Raw genomic sequence first — 26,346 nt, 5'->3', positions numbered from 1 at the left:
TTTGATTTTTCTTAAAAAAAACCAAGTAAAAAGGTTTTTTTTTTTTTTTTTTTTTTTTTTTTTTTTTTTTTTTTTGAGAGGCTTTTTGCTATAGGACGCGTGCGCTCACCAAAAAGAGAGACAGAGAGACAGAAAGCGAGAAATCACCCCCCAGGGTTATGGCCACGCCACAATCACTTCTCCTCCATTCTCTTCTCAGGATCTTGGGCATGCACACACGCGCCCAGCGTGAGTTTAAGCCTCCGGGTCCGGTACTTAAACCACGGTCAACTACATGGGAGTCCAGCAACATAGCCATTATGCCAACTGCCGGTCCCCCTTTAGTCTTCTCTTAATTTTATTCATTTTAAGCTTTCTGCAGTATAAAGGACTTTTGAAAGTCTAAGGAAAAATTAGGTGAAAGTATGAGTTTATTTTGGTACAAAAAATTTTTAATTTTTTAGAGATTTTTTCTTTTCTTTTGTTCTCTTTTAGGAATTATTTATTGGGGGCAGCAGCACGTGGCGTGTAATTAAGGCACTGGGCAGTCCCACATGGCTGACCATGGTTCAAGTGCCGGACCTGGTGGTTTGCTTTCTCACTTTCCCTCTCTCTCTGATCAAATGAAAAATAAATGAATGAATAAATAAAATTAAATGATTATTTAAAAAAAATATTTATTGGGGGCTGGCAGGTGTGTGGTGAAGGGTGCTGGACTTGAGTCCCAGACCTGGCAATTTGCTTTCCCTCTCTCTCACTGTCACTCTGTCCCTCTGTGGTCAAATTTAAGTAAATAAATAAATAAAGTTAAATAAAATAATTTTTAAGAACAATTAAAAAATAGAATTATTTATTTACCTAACTCCATTATTATTTTTTAACTTGACCAGAGAGAGAGAGAGAGAAAGGGAAAGTGAAAAAGCAAACCACCAGGTCCAGGACTTGAACCATGATTGGCCACAAGGGTAATCTACCTTTATCTGCCACGCCACCTGCCAGCATCTTAGAGATTTTTTTCTATAGAGCACGTATGCTTGCTGGAGAGACAGAGACAGAGAGACAGAAAGCAAGAAATAACCCCCCACGGGGGAAGGCCAGGCTGCAGTGCCTTCTCAATTCTCCTGTTAGGATTTGAGCATGCATGCACATCCGCCTGGTGTGTTTTAAGTGGTCGGGTCGAGGACTTGAACCATGGTTGACTATATGAGAGTTCAGCAATGTAATCATTACGCCATCTGGTGGTCCCTGAAAATTTTTTTAAATCCCCACATAGCTTTTCTTTCTTTCTTTGTGGTTTCTTTTTTTTTTTTTTTTTTTTTTCTTAAAGAACGATTTTTGGTATAAAGCAAGTGTGCTTGCTGGAGAGACAAATCGAGAGAGGAAGTGAGAACTCACTCCCCCTCCCCCGGAGATGGCTGCGCTGCAATCCCTTCTCTTCCAATCTCCTCATGGGGTTTTGCGCATGCACATACACACACCCAGCGTGAGTTTGAAGCCACCCAGTCTGGGATTCAAACCACGGTTGACCATGTGAGAATCCATTGATGTCACCATCTGCTGGTCCCAAATCCACACATAACTTTTACATAATGTACATTTTACATGAAATTTTTGAGGACCCCTGCATTTAACTTTATCGTTGTGTTCTGACTTCTTGATTCTTTCTTTGACATCTAACTCTGTTTTTTTTCTTCTCTATTTTGTCTTTCTTTCCTTAATACTTATTTTTTTGTACTGTCTTTAATTTTGAGTACCTTCTAGGACTTCATATAAATATATTTCTTCCTGCTATTTATGTGTTTCTAGTCTATACTTCAACAGTTGCCTTTGTGTTATTATATCTATTATTATTATTGTTTTTTACTCTTTATTATTATTTTATGTCTTATTAACGTTAGAGGGTCGGCCTTGTGGTCTAGCATTTAAGGGAGCTGATTTTTTTTACCTTGTATTATTTATGTTAACTGAACGTTTTAGTTGTGTGACAGTTGGTCTCAACCCATCCCTCTGCAGGATATGTTAGGACATTTTATTTGACCTATTGCTATAGAGGCTGGAAATGCCAGTATCAAAGGGCTGGCATCTGTGCCACCCCTGTGGAGGAAGATGGAAGGGCAAGAGAGCATATGTGACAAGAGCCATACTCACTTTTATAACAGACTCACTGTTGTATAGAAACACACTCTGTGATAGTAACAGTAATCCATCTATGAGGACTGCCTTCATGCCTGAACTCATCCCATCAGGCCCATCCCTCAGTGTTGTTCCATCAGGATTGACTTTTCAACACATTAACTTTGGGGGACACATTGAAACCCTGGCACAGGGAAACCAAAACTGTTCAAAAGTTTTCAGCTGAATTCAGTTCTTGATTTTTAAAAAAAGGAATGTATTTATTTAATTCCATTTGTTGTTATTTTTTAATTTGACCAGAGACAGACAGAGAGAAGGGAAAGAAATAATGCAAGCCATCAGGTCCAGGGTTTGAACTACGGTCGGCCATGTGGGAATCCAGCTCCTTTAACCACCACACCACTTGCTGGCCCCTTCCATTCTTGATTTTTGAGAACCTGACAGAAGAGAAGTATACAAGATAGTACCAATATCTTAGTAAAAGCTAATCCATTTATATGAGTGGTTTTGAAATGCTGTGCTTGCAAAATAGAAGTTGGGGCCTGGCCCCATGGCTTAGTGGTTAAGGGAGCCAGATACCATAAAATCTACCATGGTTTGAATCTTGACTTTGCTGATTTGAAAAACACTTCAGGTGCATATGTGTGTGTGGCCAAAATCTCTGTAATATGGAGACATGGAGAAGAGATTGTAGTGTGACCATGCCCTTTGAAGGGCGCTTTTTCCTCCCTCCCTCTCTCTCTCTCTCCATCCCTGGCAAGTGCATGTGTCCTCTGGCATTAAAGAAAAAAAAGTTGGTGTGGGCCAGCAGGTGGTATGGTGGTTGAGGTGCCAGACTCTCACATGGTTGTCCATGGTTTGAATCCCAGACCTGGTGGCTTGCTTTCTCACTCTCTCCCACCTTCTTTCTACGTCACTCTTCGGTTAAATTAAAGATAATAATAGTAACAAAAATGAAATTTAATAAGTACTTCTTAAAAAAAAAAAAAAGCAGCAGCAGCAGTTGGGGTTTCATTGCTGTGCTCATGTACTGAGCAGAACTGGAAAGAAGAGTTAGCCTCTGGTAGGACCTTACTGGGCAGTTGAGGTTATTAACTGAATCAAACTTGGCTTAAAAATAAGGTAAATGGAGGAACACGTTGTCCTAATTTTTTTTTAGTAAATTTGTTACGCAAAATATTAAATCAAGCTTGCTTTTAATTATTTAAAAACCTTGTGATTTTATTTTAGTGCCGTTCCTTTAGGAACCACAGCCAAAGAAGAGATGGAGCAATTCTGGAATAAGAACACAGGTTCAAACCGTCCTTTATCTCCCCATATCACTATTTACAGGTAAGAGCTGTGAAGCCAAAGACTGTAACGTAGTGGGTGAAACTTTCCGAGTTGGTCCTGAGCCTCCTTGGTATTTCTCTCATTTTACTCAGTGGGAGTGCAGCCGTGTTGATGAGGTGAACCCATCAGTGGAGAGGGAATAACATAAGGGTTATCTCAATTCTTTTTAATACGGAGATGACTAAGTTCTATGTTCCAGCCTTAGGAGGGTAATTTTGCCATCAAAACTACCACTTAGAAAATTCTGGTAGAGGGGCCAGCAGGTGGTGTGGTGGTTAAGAAGCTGGACACTCTCACATGGCAAACCATAGTTCGAATCTGTGACCTGATGGCTTGCTTTATCACTTTCTCTCTTTTGCTCTCTCTATCTCTCTCTAGTCAAAATAAAATAAATGAATAAAATTAAATAAATAATTTTTTTAAAAAAAGAAAATTCTGGTAGATCACAAGGAAATTTTTATTAATTAAAAAAGAAATGTTTTTTGGGCTGGCAGGTGGTGTGGTGGTTCAGGTACTGGACTCCCACATGGCCAACCTTGGTTCGAGTCCTACACTTGGTGGCTTGTTTTCTCACTTTTTCTTTCTCTCTGTGTCTGGTCAAGTTTTTAAAAATAATAAAATAATTCTTTTTAAAAACGTTTTGAAATAATTTCCAATTTACATAACAGTTGCAGAAGTAATATACAGAGTTCCCATATATCTTAGTGTAGATTTCCAACCTGTTAATGTGTCTGAATTATTTAACAACAAATCGCAGAACCTAAGCCCCATTACTCTTATGTTAGTTTTATATTGCTACTGTAACAAGTTTTCACAGACTTAGTGGCTTACAATAACACACATTTATTGTCTTATATTGGATCATCAGAAAGGTCATGATGCATTTGTGCATAGAAGAACATAGAAAAATATGGCATGATTTTACCGACGACCCAGTAGTTCTGTAGATGAGGAGTGTGATGCATGTCTTACTAAGCTTAAATTAAGGTGTTCCCAGGGGTGCCATTCTTTTCTGGAGGCTCTAATGAAAGATTAATTTCTTTGCCTTTTCCAGCTTCCAGAGGCCACCCACATTTCTTGGCTTATGGCATTTTCTCTCCATCTTCAGAGCAACTAACAACAGAGTCTTTTTCGTTATGTTTCACTCTGACCTCATCTGTCTCCTTCTGCTTTGAAGGACTCTTGTGACTATATTTGGACCCCATCCAATAATCCAGGACAATCTCTCCATCCTTAATTTAATCATTTCTGCAAAGTCCCTTTTGTGGCTTAAGGAGATATATTCACAGGTTCAGGGATTAAGCCATTGATACTTTTGAAGAGTACATTCTATCTACTATAATCCACCATCTCACTCCCAAAGATGGTGTGTGTCCCACATGCAAAAATATGTTCTCATTGTGTGGCCCCAAAATTTTTACTACAGCATCAACTTAAATTCTTAACATTTCATTTAAATCTCACTATCTAAATCAGGTATGGGTGAGGCTGTGGGCATAATCCTTCCTAAAGCACATTTTTTCTTCATCTGTGAAACTAAATAGTTACCCGGTCCCAAAATATCCCAGAATATAGTGGTGGGGCAGACATAGGATAAAAAGAAAGGAAGATCTGGCCCTATCGCTAGCCTAGTGTTTAAGGGAGCCAGACCCCATGTGACTGACTGCAGTTCAGTTTCTGGCTCTGGCCATTTGTAAAACACACTGGGCACGTGTGCATGCAGGCCCCAAATCTAGACAGGATAGAGAAATAGAGGAGAAAGGATTGCTGCATGACCATGCCCCGTGGGGAGGTGATTTTTTTCACTCTCTCTGGCAAGCACATGTACCCTCTGACAAATATAAAAAGTGAAGAAGAAAATGAAAGAAGAAGTCTGGTTCGAAGCAGTTTTGAAATCCAGCTGGGCAAACTGGTTCTGAGGGGTAAGAGTGATCCTTTGGGGTTATTGGCCTTGCTCTCTGGATTTATAGTTGTACTCTCCATTCTTCCTTTTTTTAGGAAAGGTCGCACATACTTTTGCAGCTGAATAATTTTACTAGCCTGGCTCCCCCACCCCAAACATTTGTTTATTTCTTGCATAAGGGAGATGAGAGAAAGAGTGCACACCCCAATAGGCTCCTTAGGCATACCATGATCAGCCAGCCCCACATCATGGCAAGTGTGTGCCTAGTTTGTTTAGGGAGGTTTCTGGACTTGAATCAGAAACCTTCCTATGTGGAATCAACTTGCAGAACATCATACTGTACTGCTATTCTACTGTCCTTCAGCCAGGCTCTTATTTGTGGAATTTTATGGATATGGCAACTTCATTTCACTTCACCTTTTTCTGTCACTTTTAGTCCATGTTGGGAATATTTCCGTATTACATTCTCAAGGGACTAGCAGATGGCATAGCGGTTACATCGCTGAACTCCCATATGGCCATCTGCAGTTTGAGTTTCTGACCTGGTGGCTTGAAAATCATGCTGGGTGCATGTGCATGCGTGCCCAAGATCCCAGGAGGAGAATGGAGGAGAAGGAATTGCAGTGTGCCCATCCCCCTTGGGGATGATTTCTCACTTTACCTTTCACTGTCTTTCTGTGTGTGTGTGTCTCTCTCTCTCTGGCAAGCACACATGCTTGGCAAAACCCTCTAAAGCAAACAAACAACCAAACCCATTGTGGATCTTCTGTGTATGTCATGAGATTTAGACGAGAGGCTTTTTATACATCTTTCCTAAGTAATCTCACTTCTGTTTGGGCTTCTACTTAAAGGGTTGAGGGGTTTACTAACTCACTAGTAAAATGGCTGATCTCATCTAAGAACTTTTTTTTGTTTTTTAAGATTTATTTTATTTTACAGGGCCGGCAGGTGGCATGGTGGTTAGGGCACTGGACTCCACGGCCGACCATGGTTTGAGTTCTGGACCCAGCGGCTTTTTTTTTTCCCTTTCCTCTTCCTTCTTTCAGCTCTCCCCCTCTCTCTCATTCAGTCCCTCTCTGATCAAATTAAAATAAAGTTAAATAATTCTTTAAAAAAAGGAATTATTTTATTATTATTTTTTAAATTTGACCAGAGACAGAGAGAGAGAGAGAAAGGGGGAGAAAGTGAGAAAACAAGCTGCCAGGTCCAGGACCCGAGACATGGTTGGCCATGCAGGAGTCCAGCACCTTAACCACCATCCATGCCACCTGCTAGTCCCGTAAGAGCCTTTGATATGATCGCATGAGTATTCTGACCTTTGGCCTTTTCTTTCTTGACAGTTTCTCTTAATTTTAGATTTTTAAATTTCTTTTTCAATCTAGAAATGCTGAGAATTTCTCAGATCATGAAGTTCTGTCTCTTTTTTTTTTTTAATAGTTCTTCCCTCAACCTAGCTTTTTCCTGTTTCCTTTTATTATAAGCAGCAAAAAGAGACTAGGCTGTACTTCCATTAAGTTCTGCTTTCTGTGTTACTGCAAGACAATTCTGCTAAGCTTTCTGCTGCCATATCCCCTTTTTGCAAGTTTTCAGTGATGTATCCCTTATTTCCTCCTGAGCCCTCACTGATAACACCTTTAACATCCATGTTTCTACCTAAAGTCTGTCCACACTGATTGAGATATTCTGTAAGGCAATTATGTGTTTTCCATATCATGCCCTTTTTTTTTTTTTAAAGAATTATTTTACTTAACTTTATTTATTTTAATTTGCCCAGAAAGGGACAGAGAGAGAGAAAAGTGGAGAGAGAGAGAGAGAAAGTGAGAAAGCAAGAAAGCAACCCACCAGGTCTGGGACTCAAACTGGGGCCAGCCATGTGGGAGCCTAGTGCCCTCAACCACCATGTCATCTGCTGCCCCCCCCCCATGTCATGCTCTTGATTTCCTTTAGAGTTCTCACTAACTGAATTAACATTTGCTTTTTTTTTAGATTTTTGCCATAGGACTTGTGCACTTGCCAGAGACAGAGTGAGAGGGAAAGTGAGAAATCATCCCCAGAGAGAACAGCCATGCTGCAATCCCTTCTCTTCCATACTCTCGAGATTTGGGGGACGCGTACACACACACACCTAGCATTTTTTTCAAGTCACTGGGTTTGGTACTTGAACCATGAAGTCATTCATGTGGGATCTAGGACCTTAGCCACCATGCCATCTACTGACCCTTTGGGGTTTTTTTTTCTTAATTATTATTATTACTGGGTGATCTAAAAAGTGATGATGCATTTTTGTATAGAAAAATATGTTGTGACTTTTTTTTTTTTTTTTTGGAGAGGTTTTTGCTATAGGGCACGTGTGCTCGCCAGACAGATAGAGAGAGACAGAGAGACAGAAAGTGAGAAATCACCCCCCAGGGGGGATGGTCACGCCACAATCCCTTCTCCTCTATTCTCCTCTCGGGATCTTGGGCACGCACGCACACACGCCCGGCGTGAGTTTAAGCCACTGGATCCGGGACGCGAATCACCGTCAACTATGTGGGAGTCCAGCGACATAGCCATTACGCTAACTGCTGGTCCCCCTGTCATGACTTTTTTGACAACACAGTATTTTTAATTGCCAGAGGTTGTATGTGCTCATCAAAGAGTGAAGAGGAGGAGAAATCACCCTCCCAGTTTGGTGTGGTCACACCACAGTCCCTTTTCGTCTATTTCTTTATCCTATCAGGATTTGGGGCATACATATACATATTAGACATAATTTTCAAGCTGCTGGGCCAGGACTTAAACTGGGTTCAGCCTTGCGGAATCCAGCTCTTGGCCACGGGACAGGCCCGCAACAATCTTTTGAGATATGATTTACATACAATACAATTCACACATTCGAAGTATACGGTTTAGTGGCTTTAGTGTATCCAGAATTATGCAGCCATCACTGCAGTTTAGAGTTTTTCAGAGTTCATCTGTATTTTAGCATGTATTGATACTCAGTTCCTTTTTGTTTAATTTGCCAGCGGGTAAGCTTATCAGGGCGTAGGGGGTTAGGGAAGGGAAAGTAAGAAAGCGTCCACCATAGGGGATAGTCAACTCCACAATCCTTTCTCCTCCATTTCACCTGCCTTTCCGGATTTTGGGTACTCACATATGCAAGCCTAATTGTGTGTGTGTTTTAATAGAGGTTTATGCCTTAGGGTGTGTGCACTCACCAGAGACACACACACACACACACACACAGTGGAGGAAAGGTGTGAAATCACTCTCCAGGTGAATGGCCATCCCACAATCCCTTCTCCATTCTCCTCCTGGGATCTTGGACACACACACATGTGCCTAGCATGATTTTCAAGCCACCAGGTCCAGGACTTGAACCACAGTTGGCCATGTGTCTATTTGTGTACAAGTTTTTGTATGAACATAATTTCTCTTGAATGTATACCTAGGAGAAGAATTGTTCTTCATATGGTAGCTCTGTGTTTAACATTTAAGATACTGCCTAACTGTTTTCCAAAGTGGCTACACCATGTCACATTCCCACAGTGGTGTACAGGGATTACAGTTTCTCCTCATCCTCACCACATGCATCCATATTTCTACTAACAATTTGTTGAAGGCAGTCTAGGCTTTTTCTGTCTCAGTTCTAGAAGTTTTTCCAGCTTTTTCGTGATGCCCAGTTCCAAAGACACTCCCACATTTTTTGGGTATTTGTGGCAGCAGCACCCCACTGCCCATGTACTATAGCCTATGCTAGTTTTCTCCTTGATGCTGTAACAAATTCCTGCCTGTGTAGTAGCTTAACATAGCATACCTGTGCTGTAGGTCAGAAGTCTGATCAGGTCTAACACCAGGATGTCAGCAGGGCTGTGTTCCCCTCCAGAGCTTTGGGAACAATCTGTTTCCTTGCCTTTTGCAATTTCTAGAGGCTACCTGAATTCCTGGGCTGGTGGTCTCCTTCCTTCATTTTCAGGACCAGCAATGGCAGGTTGAATTCTTCCATTGCATTCTTTTTTCACTAAAAATTACTTAATTTTATTTATGATTATTCTTATTTTAATTTGCTGTAGGGCACACACACTCACCAGAGAGAGACACAGAGATAGAGAGAGAGCAGGAGAGAGGGAAAGTAAGAAAGCAAGCTGCCACATCTGGGACTTGAACCATAGTCAGTCATGTGGGAGTCCAGTGCCCTAACTACCACACTACCTGATGGTCCTGAATTTTTCCATTATATTCTATCTACTCTGCTACCATCATCACATTTTATCTCCAACTCCTTTGCTAGCCTTTTCTGGTTTTTAAAGACCTTGTGATTACATTGGGCCCATCTAGATAATCCAGGGTAGTCTTATCTAAGGTCAGTTTATTAGCAACCTTAATCTTATCTGTAATCTTAATTTCCCTTTGCCATGTAAGGTGACATCTTCATAGTTTCTACGGATTAGAATGTGGACATTTTTTTTTTTTTTTGGAGAGATTTTCACTGTAGGGCGTGTGCGCTCGCCAGACAGACAGAGAGAGACATAGAGACAGAAAGCGAGAAATCACCCCCCAGGGGGGATGGTCATGCCGCAATCCCTTCTCCATTCTCCTCTCGGGATCTTGGGCACGCACGCACACGTGCCCGGCGTGAGTTTTAAGCCACCGGGTCCGGGACACGAACCGCGGTCGACTACGTGGGAGTCCAGCGACATAGCCATTACGCTAACTGCTGGTTCCCATAGAATGTGGACATTTTTAGAAACGCCGTTATCTGCCACTACAACTGCTTAATATGTGCATATTTATTTCCTCAATTTAAAGACATTCTCTATGGGACCAGTAGGTGGCATGGTTAAGGCACTAGACTCCTACATGGCTGATCATAATTCAAATCCTGGACCCACGGCTTGAAAATCATGCCGGGCACATGTATGTGCATGCGTGTCCAAGATCTCAAGAGGAGAATAGAGAAGGGCTTTTGTGCCATGGCCATCCCCCCTTGAGGGGGGTGATTTTTCACTTTCCCTCTCTGTTATTCTCTTGCATGTGCACATACCCTATGGCAAAAACCTAGCAGGCTGGCAGGTAATGTGGTGGCTAAAGCCCTAGACTCCCACATGGCCGACCACGGTTCAAGTCCTGGACCTGGCAAGGTGCTTTCTTATCTTCCCTCTTTCTCTCTGGTGATTGCATGTACTCTGTAGCAAATTTTAAAAATGAAAATAATAAATTAAATTTTTAAAAAATTATTTTAACTTTATTTACTTATTTATTTACTTTTAATTTGACAGGGGAGGGGGTGAGAAAGGAAGCACCTTGTCTAGGACTCGAACCATGGTTGGCCATGTGCGAGTCCAGTACCCTTAGCTACCATACCACTTGCAGGCCCCAGTAAATGAAATTTTAACAACAAACCTAAGGAAACAAAAACAAAGATACTCTCCATAGTATAACCATCACAGTCTGAAAATTAACATCAATTCAGTGTTACTATCTAAACTTCAAGTCTCATTAATATTTTTAAAAATAATTATTTTTATTTAACTTTTTGCTGTCATGTTTCCTTCATTAAAACTAAAAGTTTTTTAGTCTTATCTTTAAGAAGGACCTTGACATTTTTTCAGTGTTCCTCAGTTTGATTTTGTCTGATGTTGTCTTGTCATTTATACTTTTTTTTCCCAGTTTGCAGTTTGAGGTACATGCACTTGCTGGAAAAGAGAGAAATCACCTCTTGGGATGGCCATGCCACAGTACCTTCTCCTCCATTTTCTTCTCAGGACTTTGGGCACACATACACATGTTCTTGGCATGATTTCCAAGCTGCTGAGTCTGGGACTCGAACTGCACAGTGGGATCCAGCTGCCTTAATCTCCATGCCATCTGCTGGCCCATGATTTATACATTTTTGGCATGAATCTTCCTGAAGTGATGCTCTCTCTCTCTCTGCCGTAATTGTTGTCTTCTTCACCCCTCTTTTTTTTTTTTTTTTTTTTTTTAAGAATTACTTATTTATTGGGACCAGCAGTTAGCATAATAGGTATGTTGCTGAACTCCCATGTAGCCAACCGCGGTTCTAGTCCTGGACCTGGTGGCTTAAAACTCACACCGAGTGCGTGTGTGTGCGTGCTCAAGATCCCGAGAGGAGAATGGAGAAGGGATTGCAGTGTGACCATCCCCCTGGGGGGTGATTTCTCGCTTTCTATCTCTCTGTCTCTCTGTCTGGCAAACGCATGCGCCCTATAGCAAAAACCTCTCAAAAAAAAATTACTTATTTATTTAATTTTATTTGTTATTATTTTTTAATTTGACTAGAGAGAGAGGGAGAGAAAGGTAAAGTGAGAAAGCAAGTCACCAGGTCTGGGACTTGAACCATGGTCAGCCATATGGGAGTCCAGCACTTTAACCACTACACCCCTTGCCAACCCCGATGTTGTGCTCTTCCTAGTGCGTTATTTCAGGAGGTATATGGTGATAATTTATCCAATTACTGGTGATGTTAGCTTACATCACTGGCTAAGATGTGTCTACTAGGTTTCTCCACTATAAGGTTACAGAGTGAAGATGTTATATTAATTAAACCTATTCTGTGATGGGGTAGTAAGTAGGGTGGAGATTCAAGCACTGGATCCCACATGACTGATTCTGCAGTTCAAGTCATGTACCCAGGGGTGTGAAGATCATGCCAGGTGCGTGTGTGCGTGTGCCCAAAATCCCAAGAGGAGACTAGAGGAGAAGGGATTGCATGTGGCCACCCCCCTGCCCCTGAGTGATTTCTTGCCACTCCCTTCTGTCAAACACACATGCACTGTACCAAAAACGAAATAAAACAAAAACAGATCCGATCTTTAGGAAGATTTTTTTTCCCCTGCCAAAATGTGTGTGCGCTCACCAGAGAGGGAGGGAGGAAGGGAAAGTGAGAAATTTATATACCTCTTGTCCTTAAGATAGCATTGGTAGTTGTTTTTGCTGATGTCATCTAAAAAAAGTTTCTGTTAATTTCTTTTTATTTCTGCTAATCTAGCAGATTTGAGTTCTGCTACCCTCTTTACTTGGATTCTTACCAGGGAGGCTGGCCATTTTTTAGCCACCTCCTCAAATACCATAACCCTTCAGTTTTTTTCCCAAGCCAGATTCCAGGAATAATTCTGATTGTAGAAAGCAGACATTCTACTAAAACAGCAAGAAGCTAATAAGTGATCTTCAAGTCTTGCTACTTTATGGTGAAACTTTTTTTTAAAGAGATAAATGGTTTGGGGGAGGATTATGATATTGAACACCTTTTTTAAAAGAATTATTTAACTTCATTTATCCATTTATTTATTTATATTAATTTGCCCAGACAGGGATCGAGTGAAACAGAGACAGAGAGAGAGAGAGAGAAAGAAAGTGAGAAAGCAAGCTGTCAGGCCTGGGGCTCACACCATGGTTGGCCATGATGCTGAACAATTTCTAAATTATTCTGGATCTGTGTTGAAATCTCTGGCCGTTTCTCACAGGTAATGTAAAGAATGGTAGTCTGAGGACCAGCAGATGGCATAATGGCTATGTTGCTGGACTCCCATGTAGTCGACCGCAGTTCAGATCCCGGACCCGGTGGCTTAAACTCACACCGGCCCTGTGTGCATGCGTGCCCAAGATTCCAAGAGGAGAATGAAGGAGAAGGGATTGTGGCATGGCCATGCCCTCTGGAGGATGATTTCTTGCTTTTTGTCTCTGTCCCTCTCTGTCTTTCTGGCGAGTGCACGTGCCCTATAGCAAAAACCTCTCCAAAAAATAAGAATGGTAGTCTGATGAGGTGAATCTTTCTCTGCCTTGTTTGCTCTTCTAGTTATGGGACTCTAGACAAGCTTGTGGACAAAAACCAGGGAACATGGGACTCTTTCCAGGATTGATCAAGGAAGGATATCTGAGATATCTGAAAATATATTATAAAATTTTAAATTAAAAGGATACATGTACAGAGGGTACATGTACTCACCAGAGAGACAAAGAAGGAGAGAAAGATAGCCCTCAAAGGGATATGGTCGTAATTCCTTCCCATTTCTGCATCCATTCAGGATTTGAGGCACAAAAGCACATGTGCCTGGTACATTTTTGAAATCACTGGGTCTGGGACTCAAACTGTGTCTTGTCTGTGGGATCCAGCTCCCTTAACCACTATGCCATGGGGTCAGCCCAATTCACATTTTCTTTTTAAAAAATTTGCCATAGAGGGAACCAGCAGTTAGCGTAATGGCTATGTCGCTGGACTCCCACGTAGTTGACCGCGGTTCGTGTCCCGGACCCGGTGGCTTAAAACTCACGCCGGGCGCGTGTGCGTGCATGCCCAAGATCCCGAGAGGAGAATGGAGGAGAAGGGATTGCGGCGTGACCATCCCCCCTGGGGGGTGATTTCTCGCTTTCTGTCTCTATGTCTCTCTCTGTCTGTCTGGCAAGCGCACACGCCCTACAGTGAAAAGCTCTCCAAAAAAAAAAAAGAAAGAAAGAAAAAAATTTGCCATAGAGTGTGGATGCTGGCCAGAGAGAGACAGAGAGGAAAAGTGATAAAGCACCCCTCATGAAGCATGGTCATGCTACATTCTCCTCTCTATTTCTCCCACCTTTGGGGGTTTGGAGCATGCACACACATGTGCAAAGCATGTTTCTTAAGCCATCAGGTCCAGGACTTGAACTGCATGATTAGCTCTAGGGGATCCAGCTGCCTTAACCACTAGGCAATTATATTTTCTGTTAATGACTTCTAGAGTTTTATTGGAGGAGGCATGGAAATAAATGATTATTGACATTGAGCATCTTTTTCTGTACTTACTGGCTGTTTGTAAATATTCTTTGAAGAAATGCTTTTATTTTCTTGATGGTCTTGTTTACAACACAGTTGTTAGAGCACTTGCTGAAATTCACTTACTCTATGTCTCTAGCTTTCCTTTGATTAACATTCTATTAACAAAGTACAAAAGAAATAACAATAAATACAGTTTGTGTCAGAAAATTGTTTTTGGTTACTTACAGTATACTTGATAATTCTTTAGAAGCTAGAAATGCAGAAATAAATAAGATACCTTTTTCAGGACCAGCAGTTATCATAATGGCTATGTCGCTGGACTCCCATGTGTTCAACCGCAATTCGAGTCCTGGACCCGGTGGCTTAAACAGACGCTGGGCGCATGTGCCCAAGATCTCGAGAGGGGATCACAGCCCAACCGGCCCTGTGGAGGGTGCTCATCTCTTTTCTCTTTCTCATTCTCACGTATGTGCACACAAGTCCTGGACCTGGTGGCTTGAAAATCATTCTGGGTACACGTGTGTAAGTGCCCAATATCCCAGGAAAATGGAGGAGAAGGGATTGCAGCGTGGCTATTCCCCAGGGGGTCATTTTTTACTTTCCCTCTCACTGTCTTTCTCTGTCTCTCTGGCAAGCACACTTGCCCTATGTAAAAAAATAAAAGGAAGGAAGAAAGAAATCTATTCTAAGTACAACATTGGATATATAAATATGGAATGAATAGTATATTAGAGAATTAGTGGTGTTTCCATTTGGATATTTTAGGGCATGTAATCAGTAGAATTCAGAATGACCATGTAATACTATGGGTAAATAAAACTCACTTCAATTTTCTCTTTCACTGTTAAGATTAGAAAAACAAGGACCAGCAGGTCGCATGGTGGTTAAAGTCACTGGGCTTCCTCCTGGCCAACCATGGTTCAAGTCCTGGACCTGGTGAAATCCTTTCTCACTTCCTTCTCTCTCTCTCTGGTCAAATTAGAAAATAATAATAAAAATAAATAAAGTTAAAATAATTCTTATAAAAAAAAAAAGACTAGAGAAACAGAATAACCTAGGTGGTTGTGTTCTATTAATCAAGAAAAGACTTTGACTTAGCATCATTTCCTTTGCTCACCTCTTTTTTTGAGAGGTTTTTGCTATAGGGTGCATGCACTCTTCAGAAAGACAGTGAGACAGAGAGACAGACAGAAAGCGAGAAATCACCCCCGGGGGATGGCCCCGCCGCAATACCTTCTCCTCCATTCTCCTCTCGGGATCTTGGGCACGCACACACACGTGCCCATTGTGACCATGTACACATGTGTGTCCAGTGTGAGTTTAAAGCTACGGGGCTTGGTACTCGAACCTTGATCAACTACATGGTAGTCCAGCGACATAGCCATTACACCAACTGCTGGTCCTCCTTTTCTCACCTCTTACCATTATTGCAGTCCAGTAAAAGAGAGGGCTATCAGGACCAACAGTTGGCATAATGGCTGTGTTGCTGGACTCCCATGTAGTCAACTGCAGTTCGAGTCCCGGACCCGGTGGCTTAAACTCGTGTCAGGCATGTGTGCCTGCATGCCCAAGATCCTGAGAGGAGAATGGAGGAGAGGGGATTGTGGCATGGCCATCCTCCCTGGAGGGGGATCTCTCGCTTTCTGTCTCTCTGTGTCTCTCTGTCTTTCTGGTGAGCGTGTGCGCCATATAGCAAAAACCTCTCCAAAAGAAAAAAAAATGACTGTTATGTGTTTCTTTTCAGATGGTCTCTTCCCATGGCGATGTCCATCTGCCACCGTGGCACTGGTATGGCCTTGAGTGCAGGTATGTACGTGCGTTTTTATACATGCATACCCACACACGCATGCACATGCTTCTTTGAAAAACTGCTGTTTCTGTGGCTCTTATCTCTGTCTCCCTCATAGCCCAGCAACTCGATTTGGGGGAATGAGTCCCCTTAAGCTTGATGTTTATTCATTTCTTTAATAATTTTCAGCCCCTTTTCTTAGTAGATATTTAACTTATTCCCTAGTACTTCTTGATGTTAGATATTGCAGTTACAGAGAGTAAGTCAGAAGTGTGATGGACATTTACTGACTGGCTGACTGCTGATGAAACATGGTCCAAGATCAGTCATCATGCTAAGCGTAGGTGGTACAGTTCGTAATGTGCTGTTTTGCAGTGCTGGAAGCCACCTGACTGATCCCTGGTTCAGGTCCCCAAGTCAGCCTGAAAATTTGGGTGCATACAGCACCCAAAATCCAGGAGCTGGAGGGCTGGGTAAAGTGACTTGCAGTCTGACAAGACCTTGTCAAAGGTGCTGTCTCTCTCTCTCTCATGCCTGTGCATTCACTCTCTATCATTAAAGAAACGGGTGGGGTGGGACGACAGATCACGGGGTGGTGGTTAGGGACACTGGACTCCCACATGGCTGACCGCGGTTCAAGTCCCGGACCTGGCGGCTTGCTACCTCACCTTTCCTCCCTCCCTCTCCCCCCCCCTCTGTCTCTGTCCCTCTCAGCTCTAATTTCAATGAATAAGTAATTTTCAAAAGAGAGATCAGGCTATATGATGGTGGTCCCATACGGGAAGAGTCCTGGTTCTGGTTCAGAGACCTCTCTGAGTACGCCTGGCACTTGCTTCCCCATGACTCGGGTCTAGCTGCAAGCTAGGGTTGCATTGTGGTATCAAGACCTTTTGGGGGTGCTGTCTATCTGTCTGTCTTACTTATGGAAGTTATAAGTAAACTAAAATAAAACAAAAAAATAGAAAACAAAATCAGTTATCAACCTCATTCTTCCAAAACATCGGTTTTAGCACCAATTCCTTGTCACTCGAACTACAGTTGACTACACAGGAGTTTAGTAATGTAACCATTCACTATCTACTAGTCCAGTTTTTTGTTTTGTTTTGTTAAGTTTTAGTTTCAGGACCAGCAGTTAGTGTAATGGCTATGTCGCTAATCTCCCATGTAGTCGACCACCGTCCGAGTCCCGGACCCGGTGGCTTAAACTCACGCTGGGCGCTTGTGCATGCATGCCCAAGATCCCGAGAGGAGAATGGAGGAGAAGGGATTGTGACATGGCCATCCCCCCTGGGGGGTGATATCTCGCTCTCTGTCTCTCTGGCTTTCTAGCAAGCACATGCACCCTATGGCAAAAACCTCTTTAAAAAGTTTTAGTTTGTACTTTAGGGTGGATATGCTTACCAGAGAGAGAGAGAGAAAGTGAGAACTCACCCCTCAAGGGGGATGGCCGCACTGCAGTCATTTCTCCTTCGGTCCTCTCTTGGAATTGTAGGCACACATGTACCTGACGTTTATCTCTGGTGAGTGTACAAACCCTCTGGCAGTTATAACAAAACAAAAATAAGTAATTTTTTTGTTCATTGTCATTCTTTCTTACAGAGTTGTATGTTCTATAAGGACTTAGATTGTACCTGTCTGTATTTTTATCACTCTGCATGGTGCCTAGACTGCAGTAGATAGTCAATACATCTTTGCTTACTGCAGGTGAATTCCACTTCTTTTTCCTGTTAACGTATTTTTATACATTTTGTTCCTAAATTTCTGTTCAGTATATAATCATGTCTTCAAGGCTCTAGAGGTATCTTATTTTGCTCCACTGCATATTGACTGTGATAACTACCTAACTTCAGTTTGTGCATCCCGAGTCTGACAATCCAAAATACAAAATGCTCCAAAATTCAGAACCTTTTGAGCATACATATGATACCACAAGGGGGAAATTCCATGTCTGACCTCATGTGACAGGTTGCAGTCAAAATGCTGCAATTCAGGGCCTAGCCATGGTGATACATGCTGATTGACACTGCTACTGGGCAGACTGAGGATGCCTGACTTTGATTCTCATCCCGTCCTATGAAGATGGGTGTAGTGGTATGTGCCTGTCTTCCCAGCTGCTTGAAAGGCTGAGGTGTGAGGATTGCGACCTATCAAGGTTCTGTCTAAAATAAATAAATAAAAATGATGAAAAACAAAACATTGTTTTTGTTTTGGGCCAGCAGGTGGCATGGTGGCTAAGGCACTGGATTTGCATATGGTGGGCCTTGGTTTAAGTCCCGAACCCGATGACTTAAAACTCATGCTGGGTACATGTGCTTGCATGCCAAAAATCCCAGGAGGAGAATGGAGGAGAAAGGATTGCCGCATGGCCATGCCCCTGGGGAATGGTTTCTCATATTCCCTTTCTCTTTCTGTCTATCTCTGTCTGTGCTCTATAGCAAAAACCTAAATTGTGTGATTATCTTGGTCCCATCTCCAAGATAAATAGGTAGTTATTCCAAAAATCCAAAAACATCTGAAATCCAAAACACTTCTGGTCCTAAGCATTTTGGAGAAGGGATGATCAGCATTTCTTACAGTATCTCAACACTAATACTTCTGTATTGTGTGAATTTCTAGTTTATCTGAAAACTACTTATTTCATTGGAAATAAGAGGTTATAACGTATTAGAGTTGTGATAGTTAACAGAATCAAAATGGAGTTGTTTGTGTCAGCTTGTGTTAAACTCTGACTAAACCGTGCTGGAGAAAGCCCTGAAGGGGCCATTCTGCTGCAAGTATGCCTGATAAGAATGGTCACAAGGGGGACCAGCAGTTGGCATAATGACTGTGTTTTTGGACTCCCATGTAGTCGACCGCAGTTCGAGTCCCGAACCTGGTGGCTTAAACTCACACCAGGCACATGTGTGTGCGTGCCCAAGATCCCGGGAAAAGAATGGAGCAGAAGGGATTGCGGCGTGGCCATCCCCCCTGGGGAGTGCTTTCTTGCTTTCTGTCTCTCTGTCTCTCTGTCTTTCTGGCGAGCGCACGCACCCTATGGCAAAAACCTCTCCAAAAAAATTAAGTAAATAAATAAAGAATGATCACAAGGACTCTTGCAAAGACATCTGCCCAAAGCTTTTGTCCCGCTAATAACAATAATGATGCCAACAGTGGCACCAGTAGCCAAGAGCGGTGTGCCAGGTCACCCTTGCTACCATGGCCAAAACAGTGATGTAATCCCCCTGCACACTTAAGGTTTTTGCTTTTAAAATTGTCTTGAAATCTTAAGACCTCAGTACATCTATCTAGAGCAGCTGAGATCCTGTGGCATCCATGTGATGGTCCTCAACCTTGGCCCAAATAAACTCTTTTGCTTTACTTATTTGGCCTTGTCAACCTTTCTCTGAGGTTCACGGAGTACTGCATAAGTAAATCTGAGTTTATTCTCTACTAGTCTCCTTGAGACATCTGGGGAACTTGTGCTGTCTCCTGGTAAATGCTGTCAAGCTGTTGTGTATCTGCAGGAGGAACAGATGCAGTGGAAGAGTGGTGGAGTGCTTTCCAAAAGAAATGCTCAGATGAGCTGTTCACACATTAACGAGCTGTCTGCTCCAAGCTGATCGCCTAAGCCCTTTGCTGGCAAGGGAAAATGAGCTTAGGACTTTGAATAACATAAAACTCTCTGTATGTGCAGACTCTTTTCTCCTGTGGATGGTGCCCTGGTCTGTCTTTAACCTCATTCTAGGTATAGAGAAAATATCTTGCCTAGAATCTGTATGAGGTCATATACCTGACAGACAGAAACCCCACCATTTTACCTCATGTGAAGCTCTAAGCCCCTCTCTTACTTATGATTCTTTAGCTCGGGAGCAAAGCCCAAGTTTTATTCATCACATTGAGCATCATTACCAGCTTGCCAGGACACAGCCCATTTGTGTGGCATGGAGCAGATGGCAGCCCTTGGGTCCTAGGATGTAATGTGCTCTTATTCCAGAAGTTTGGTGCCACATCGAGCTATCAGGGGAGGAGTGGGGATTTCTTTTGACTTTTGTTGTGGTGAAGGGACGGTGGTATTAGAAAAGTGCCCTTCCTTCTGGTTTTCTTACTGTACTTCCTGGCCCCTCCTAGGCTTCTATAGACAGTTTTTGCTACAGTGGTCATCAGCACTGCTGGTGATGGTAGTTTAGGACGCTTTTTTTAAAAAAATTATTTATTTATTCATTTATTTTAATTTGACTAGAGAGAGACACAGAGAGAGAGAGAGGGAAAGTGAGAAAACAAGTCACCAAGTCCAGGACTCGAACCGTGGTCATTCATGTGGGAGTGTCCAGCGCCTTAACCACTACACCACCTACTAGTCCCTGTAGGAATCTTGTATTTAGCGAGCTCTCTTAAGACTTTGGCATGGATTATCTGAAGCTGTCTCTGCTTTTCACAATCATATATATGTGTATGTGTATATTTAACTGTTATTAATTGATAAGTAAGGATAGGAATCTATCTAAGACCTGTCATTGTCATTCCTATGCTATTATTACTTTGATCGGTAAAGAGATGGTAGTATCCACGTGTAAGGATGATTATATCCCTTAGGAATCCATGCTGCTGATAGTGAACTGATAACTTTCTGAGACCAGCAATTGGCGTAATGGCTATGTTGCTGGACTCCCACGTAGTCAACCGTGGTTCGAGTCCCAGACCGGTGGCTTAAACTCACTCTGGTTGTGTGTGCATGCTTGCCCAAGATCCCCAGAGAAGGGATTGCAGTGTGGCCATCCCCCCAGGGGGTGATTTCTCACTTTCTGTCTCTCTCTCTCTCTCTGTCTGTGTCTTTCTGGCGGGCGCATGCACTCTATAGCAAAAACCTCTCCCCCAAAAAAATAAGTCAGTAAAGACAACTTTCAAGATTAAGCCATTCTTTTCTTCTAAAAATTATTTATTTGACTTTATTATTTTTAAAATTTTGCTATAGGGTACCAGAGAGAGAGAGGGAAAGTGATAAAGCAAGCCATCAGGTCCAGGCCTCAAACTGTGGTCAGCAATATGGGAGTCCAGTGCCTTAACTATCACACCACCTGCTGGCCCCAGATTAGGCCATTCTTACCATAAATTAATATTTACTTTTATTTTTACTTATTTAGAGTAAGAAATTTGAGATTGATTTAGAAACCTTTAGATTCATGTTTTCTGGACAGGTGAGTGATGTTAACGAGCAGATTCAATCCTCAAATCATGACCAATGGCATTTTTTTTTTTTTTTTTTGAGAAGGTTTTGCTGTAGGGCATGTGCACTCACTCACCAGAAAGACTGAGACAGACAGACAGAAAGCGAGAAATCACTGCCAAGGAGGGATGGCCACGCAGCAATCCCTTCTCCTCCATTCTCCTCTCGGGATCTTGGGTATGCATGCACACGCGCCCAGCATGAGTTTGAGCCTCCGGGTCCAGGACTTGAACCGTGGTCGACTACATGGGAGTTCAGCGACATAGCCATTACGCCAACTGCTGGTCTCCCAATGACAATTTATTAGGCTTTAGCTTCTCTTATTATCTCAATGCATTTGTCATCACTGAATGAAAAAAAGGATGTTGACTCTTACAGACTGGAGCAATAAAGTATTCATTTGCTAGACATGGCTACAGTTGGATATTTTTCATTACTATATTTAACAGATTTATTTTTTGCCTTTTTTTTTGGGAGAGGTTTTTGCTATTGGGCGTGTGTGCTCGCCAGAAAGACAGAGACAGAGAGACAGAAAGCAGGAACTCATACCCCAGGGGAGATGGCAATCCCTTCTCCTTTCTCCTCTCAGGATCTTGGGCGGGCACGCACGCACACACGCACCAGGCGTGAGTTTAAGCCACTGGATCCGGGACTTGAACTGGGATCGACTACATGGGAGTCCAGAGACATAGCCATTACGCTAACTGCTGGTCCCGTTTTTTGCTTTTTCTGCTGACCACTTTGAATGACCTTAAATTCAGTAACATGTGTCCTTTTTTTCCCCTAAACCTTCTGCCTTAATTCATGATAGAACCTAGTGGCTCTTTTCCACGGGGTAATAGTTATTCTTTTTCCTTCAAATGCTGAAGGTCCTTCTTTCAAAACTGGAGGAAGGGCCCAGATTTCGTCTCTGTGGTTAAAATATGCACTTTTGGAAGCTGACCCCAGTGGAAAGTTCTGGGTCACCCAGAGCCCTTCCTGAGTACACTGGGTACATCTGAGTCCAGGATCTGAGTCTGGCTGTTGCTGGGGATAGTGCTGTCTCTGTCTTCTGCCTTCATGGAGGAAATAAGTAAATAAAATAAGATTTTTGCCAGGTGAATCACTAAATCAGTTTGTTCCTTACAAAATGGGCATTTAATAATGCTCAGAATTGGGCCTGCAGGTGGTATGGTGCTTAAGGCGCTGGACTCCCACATGGCCAACCATGGTTTGAGTCCCAGACCTGGCAGCTTGTTTTCTCACTTTCCTCTTTCTAACTCTCTGGTGGGCACATGTGTCCTATAGCAAATTAAAAAATAATAATGATGAGGCTGGCAGATGGTCTGGTGGTTGGAGACACTGAACTCCCACATGGCTGACCGAGGTTCTTTTCACTTTTTCTCTTTCTCTCTTTCTCTCTCTGTCTCTCTCCAGTCAAATTGAAAAATAATGATAATAAATAGTTATTTTTAAAAAGTAGTGATAAATAAAATTGAATGGATAATTCTCTTTAAAAATGCTTAGAATTGATGAAATTCCAAGCAATTTTATGGAAACAGGATGAGAACCATGATAAATTTAATTAACAGGCATTTTGAAGATGATGTGCACTGGACCAGACGACAAGAGAAATTGAATCATTTGGCCTAAAATGAAGTCAGTTCAATTATAGCTTTGCATTTTTGTGGCCCTCCCATCTGTTTTTTTACATAACAGCAAGAAAAAGCTTTCTGGCCTCTTAAGCATGTGGTTAGGTGCTGTGTGTTGGGAACCAGATCCCACATGGCCAACCATGGTTGGAGTCCCAGCCCTGGCTGCCAAGTAACCTGCTGGTGTGTGTACATGCCCACCTAAAATCCTGATATGAGGGAGAAACGGAGGGAAGGGGGTTGCAGTGTAACTATGCCCCATTAGGAAGTTCTTTCCGTGTTTTTTCTGTCACTCTCTGACAAGAAAAGAAAAGAAAGGAAGAGAAAAGTCTGTCTCTGTCTTTCTCTCTCTTTTTTTTAAAGTTTGTCATAGGGTACTTGTATTCACCAGAAAGAGACAGAGAGAGTGAGAAGCTATCCCCTGGGGAAGATGACCACGCTGCAATTCCTTCTCCATTCTCCTCTCAGGATTTTGGGCACACATGCACACATACCCAGTGTGATTTTCAGGCTGCTGGGTCCAGGACTCAAACCACATTATCAGCCATGTGGGATCTAATTGCTTTAACCTACATGCCACCTGCTGGCCCCAGAAAAATCTTTTGAAAATAAATAGAATCATGTCACTCCCTTGTTTAGAATCTTCCAATGACCGTATTTGCCTTTACACTTAGACGAAAATTTAAATCTCCACCATGACCTCTGCCCTGCCAGATCTGGCCCTGGCCTAACTTATTCCTTACTTTCCTCCCCTTGCTTCCTCTGTTCCAGCCACACTGTTCTTTGAATTTATTGGAAAAGGCAAAACTCTTTCTACCTCGGATTGTGTGTTTGTTTCTTTGTTCTGAAGTGCTCACCCCAAATCTCTTGCTGCAGAATGTATGCTTAGTTTCTTCTGATTCTTCAGATCTCAACAAAAATGTCAACTCACAGAATACTTTGCTAAGCACCACTGTATCTATAGTAACTTCCTTGTTAATTTTCCATTTCACAGCACATAGTTCCTATTGTACTAGTTATTTCTTTCATAGCTTTTATTACACGTTTGTAATTATTTTGTTTGCTGACTTTTTTTTTTTTTAATGCTAGTGGGCATGTGTACTCTCAGAGAGATATAGAGAGGGAAAGGGCGAAAATATCTGCTGTGGGGAATGGTCAGTGACTTTTCCTCCATTGCTCTTTCCTTTGGGGGATTTTTCTTTTCTATTCTTTTTTTTTTTTAGATCTTTGCTATAGCATGTGTGTGCTCACCAGAGAGAGATGGAGAGAAGGAAAGTGAGAAATCATACCCCATGGTGGATAGCCACACTGCAGTCTCTTTTCCTCCATTCTCCTCAGGATTTTGGGCATTCATGCACACGTGCCCAACTTGATTTTCAAGCCACCTGGTCCAGGACTCAGATTGCGGTGGGTCATGTGAGAGTCCAGTGCTTTAACCACCATGCACCCACTGGCCCCTCCTTTCAGGATTTTCAGTGCACACACACATGTGCCTAGCATGCTTTCAAGCCACTGGGTCTGGGACATGAATCATATGGTTGGCCATGTAGGATCCCACTGCCTTAACCAGCAGGCCATGGAGCTAGCCCATTTTCTAATAGCTTTTTATAAATCTTTTATTAGACTATAAACTCTTTTTTTATTTTTTAAGAGGTTTTTGCTATAGGGCGCATGTGCTCACCAGTCAGATAGAGAGACAGAAAGTGAGAAATCACCCCCCAGGGGGGATGGCCACGCTGTAATCCTTTCTCCTCCATTCTCATCTTGTAATCTTGGGCACGCATGCACATGCGCCTGGCGTGAGTTTTAAGCCACCAGGTCTGGGATGCGAACCGCAGTTGACTGTGGGAGTCCAGCGACATAGCCATTACGCTAACTGCTGGTCCCGAGACTGTAAACTCTTGAGACAGTGGGCAAGCTGTCTATTTTATCACTCATACCCTCTAGCACTCAGTAGTTGCTTAGTAAATCTTTATTTGCTAAATGATTTTGTGCATGCTAATCACTTTACTCTTAGTGGTCATTTCAGAAATATTCATTTGGGCAGTGCTTTGTGATGCTGGACTCACCTGACAGACTCGCTAGGAATGGGTTTGGATCATGGCATTGGGACCTCTTTGTCTGTCTTTGTCTCTCTCATGAGAGAGATAAATAACTTAAAAAATGTTCAGGCCCAGTCTGTGTGACACAGTGGTAATACAGTGCCCTGCAAGGCTGGTTGCCATATGGTCTACCACAGGTTCAGATTTCTAGATTGGCTTGAAAACGTGCCAGGTGTGTGCACAGATGTCCAGTATCCTGAGGAGCTGGGAAAAGGGGGCTGAAGCATGACAAGACTCTTTGAGAGGTACTCCCTATCTTTCTCTTTTATTCTCTCATGCATATGTGTACTTTTTGTTGTTAAAAAAAAAAAAGGATAATTTGGCCAGCCACAGTGGGCAGTGGTAACACAGTACTTTGTGATACTGAAGCCACCCAGGCAGGTCCTGAGGTCTTCCTGTATACACAGGGCACGTGCAGCCTGGCTGGCTGGGGGTAGATCATGGTATGGAGACTTGTTAGGAGTGTCTTTCTGTCTCTCCAAAGAAATAAATAAGATTTTAAAAAATGTTTTTGCCATAGGGCACATGCCCTCTAGAGAGAGACAGGGAAGGTGAGAAATCACCCTTCAGTGAAAATAGCCATGCCTTATTCCCTTCTCTACTCTCTTTTTGGGATTTGGGGCATTCATACACACACGCCTAGTGTGATTTTTCAAGCCACTGGTCAGGGATTTGAACCATGGCCAGCTATGTGGGAGTCTAGCACCTTAACCACAATGCTGCCTGCTGGCCCAGTAAATCAACTTTTTAAAAATGTTTCTTCTTGGGACCAGCAGTTGGTGTAATGCCTATGTCGCGGGACTCCCGTGTAGTCGACTGCGATTTGCGTCCCGGACCCGGCGGCTTAAACTCGTTCCGGGCGCGTGTGCGTGCGTGCCCAAGATCCCGAGAGGAGAATGGAGGAGGAGGGATTGCGGCGTGACCATCCCCCCAGGGGGCGATTTCTCACTTTCTGTCTCTCTGTCTCTCTCTCTGTCTTTTTGGCAAGCACACATGCCCTCTAGCAAAACCCTCTCCAAAAAAACTCCCTTTTTCTTTCCAGTTAATCTGTTATGTATTAGAAATTAGACAGGAATAATAAATAGCCTCTATCCTCAAGGGTAGTAGAGTCTAAGGAATAAGACAAGTAAATATTTATAACGTACTATGATAACTTTTTTTTTTTAAGTTCTTTTTTTTTTTTTATACATTTTTTTCTTTATTTACATTCATTCACTGTACATTATTATAGCATACAAAATGAGATTTTTCCATTGAGAATACACTGTATATTGGCTCAATCAAGCACATCAACATATGTGTTATTGTCAACAAATCATTTTCCATTTCTTGTTTTCTGTATATTTTGCCTTTTTTCCCATCCTTGATTCCCTAGCTCACCCTCTGCCATCTCCCATCCTCCTCCCACACTGTGTCTGGTATCTATTGTTGCTTTCTATGCCTCCCCCATTTTATTGTTTCACTAAATATCTTAATAAATCTAAATATTTTCAATAGCAAGCACAGCTGATATGTACATATC

The 26,346-nt window shown here is 42.4% G+C and overlaps 1 protein-coding gene across 1 annotated transcript in view; it reads left to right on the top strand.

The window, feature by feature from the left end:
* The window catches only part of SDHC (succinate dehydrogenase complex subunit C), a 61,801-nt gene that overhangs the window by 12,233 nt on the left and 23,222 nt on the right, over nt 1-26,346 (top strand). Inside the window, exons 3-4 of the mRNA XM_006162043.3 lie at nt 3,343-3,444; nt 15,844-15,905. Coding sequence (XP_006162105.1) covers nt 3,343-3,444; nt 15,844-15,905 — 164 coding nt within the window. The remainder of the gene's footprint in view (nt 1-3,342; nt 3,445-15,843; nt 15,906-26,346) is intronic.

The sequence above is a fragment of the Tupaia chinensis genome, unplaced genomic scaffold (assembly GCF_000334495.1).
Source record: "Tupaia chinensis unplaced genomic scaffold, TupChi_1.0 Scaffold139585_1, whole genome shotgun sequence".
Classification (NCBI taxonomy): Eukaryota; Metazoa; Chordata; class Mammalia; order Scandentia; family Tupaiidae; genus Tupaia; species Tupaia belangeri.
Note: the sequence above shows the minus strand (reverse complement) of the source record. Positions and strands in the feature narration are given on the sequence as shown.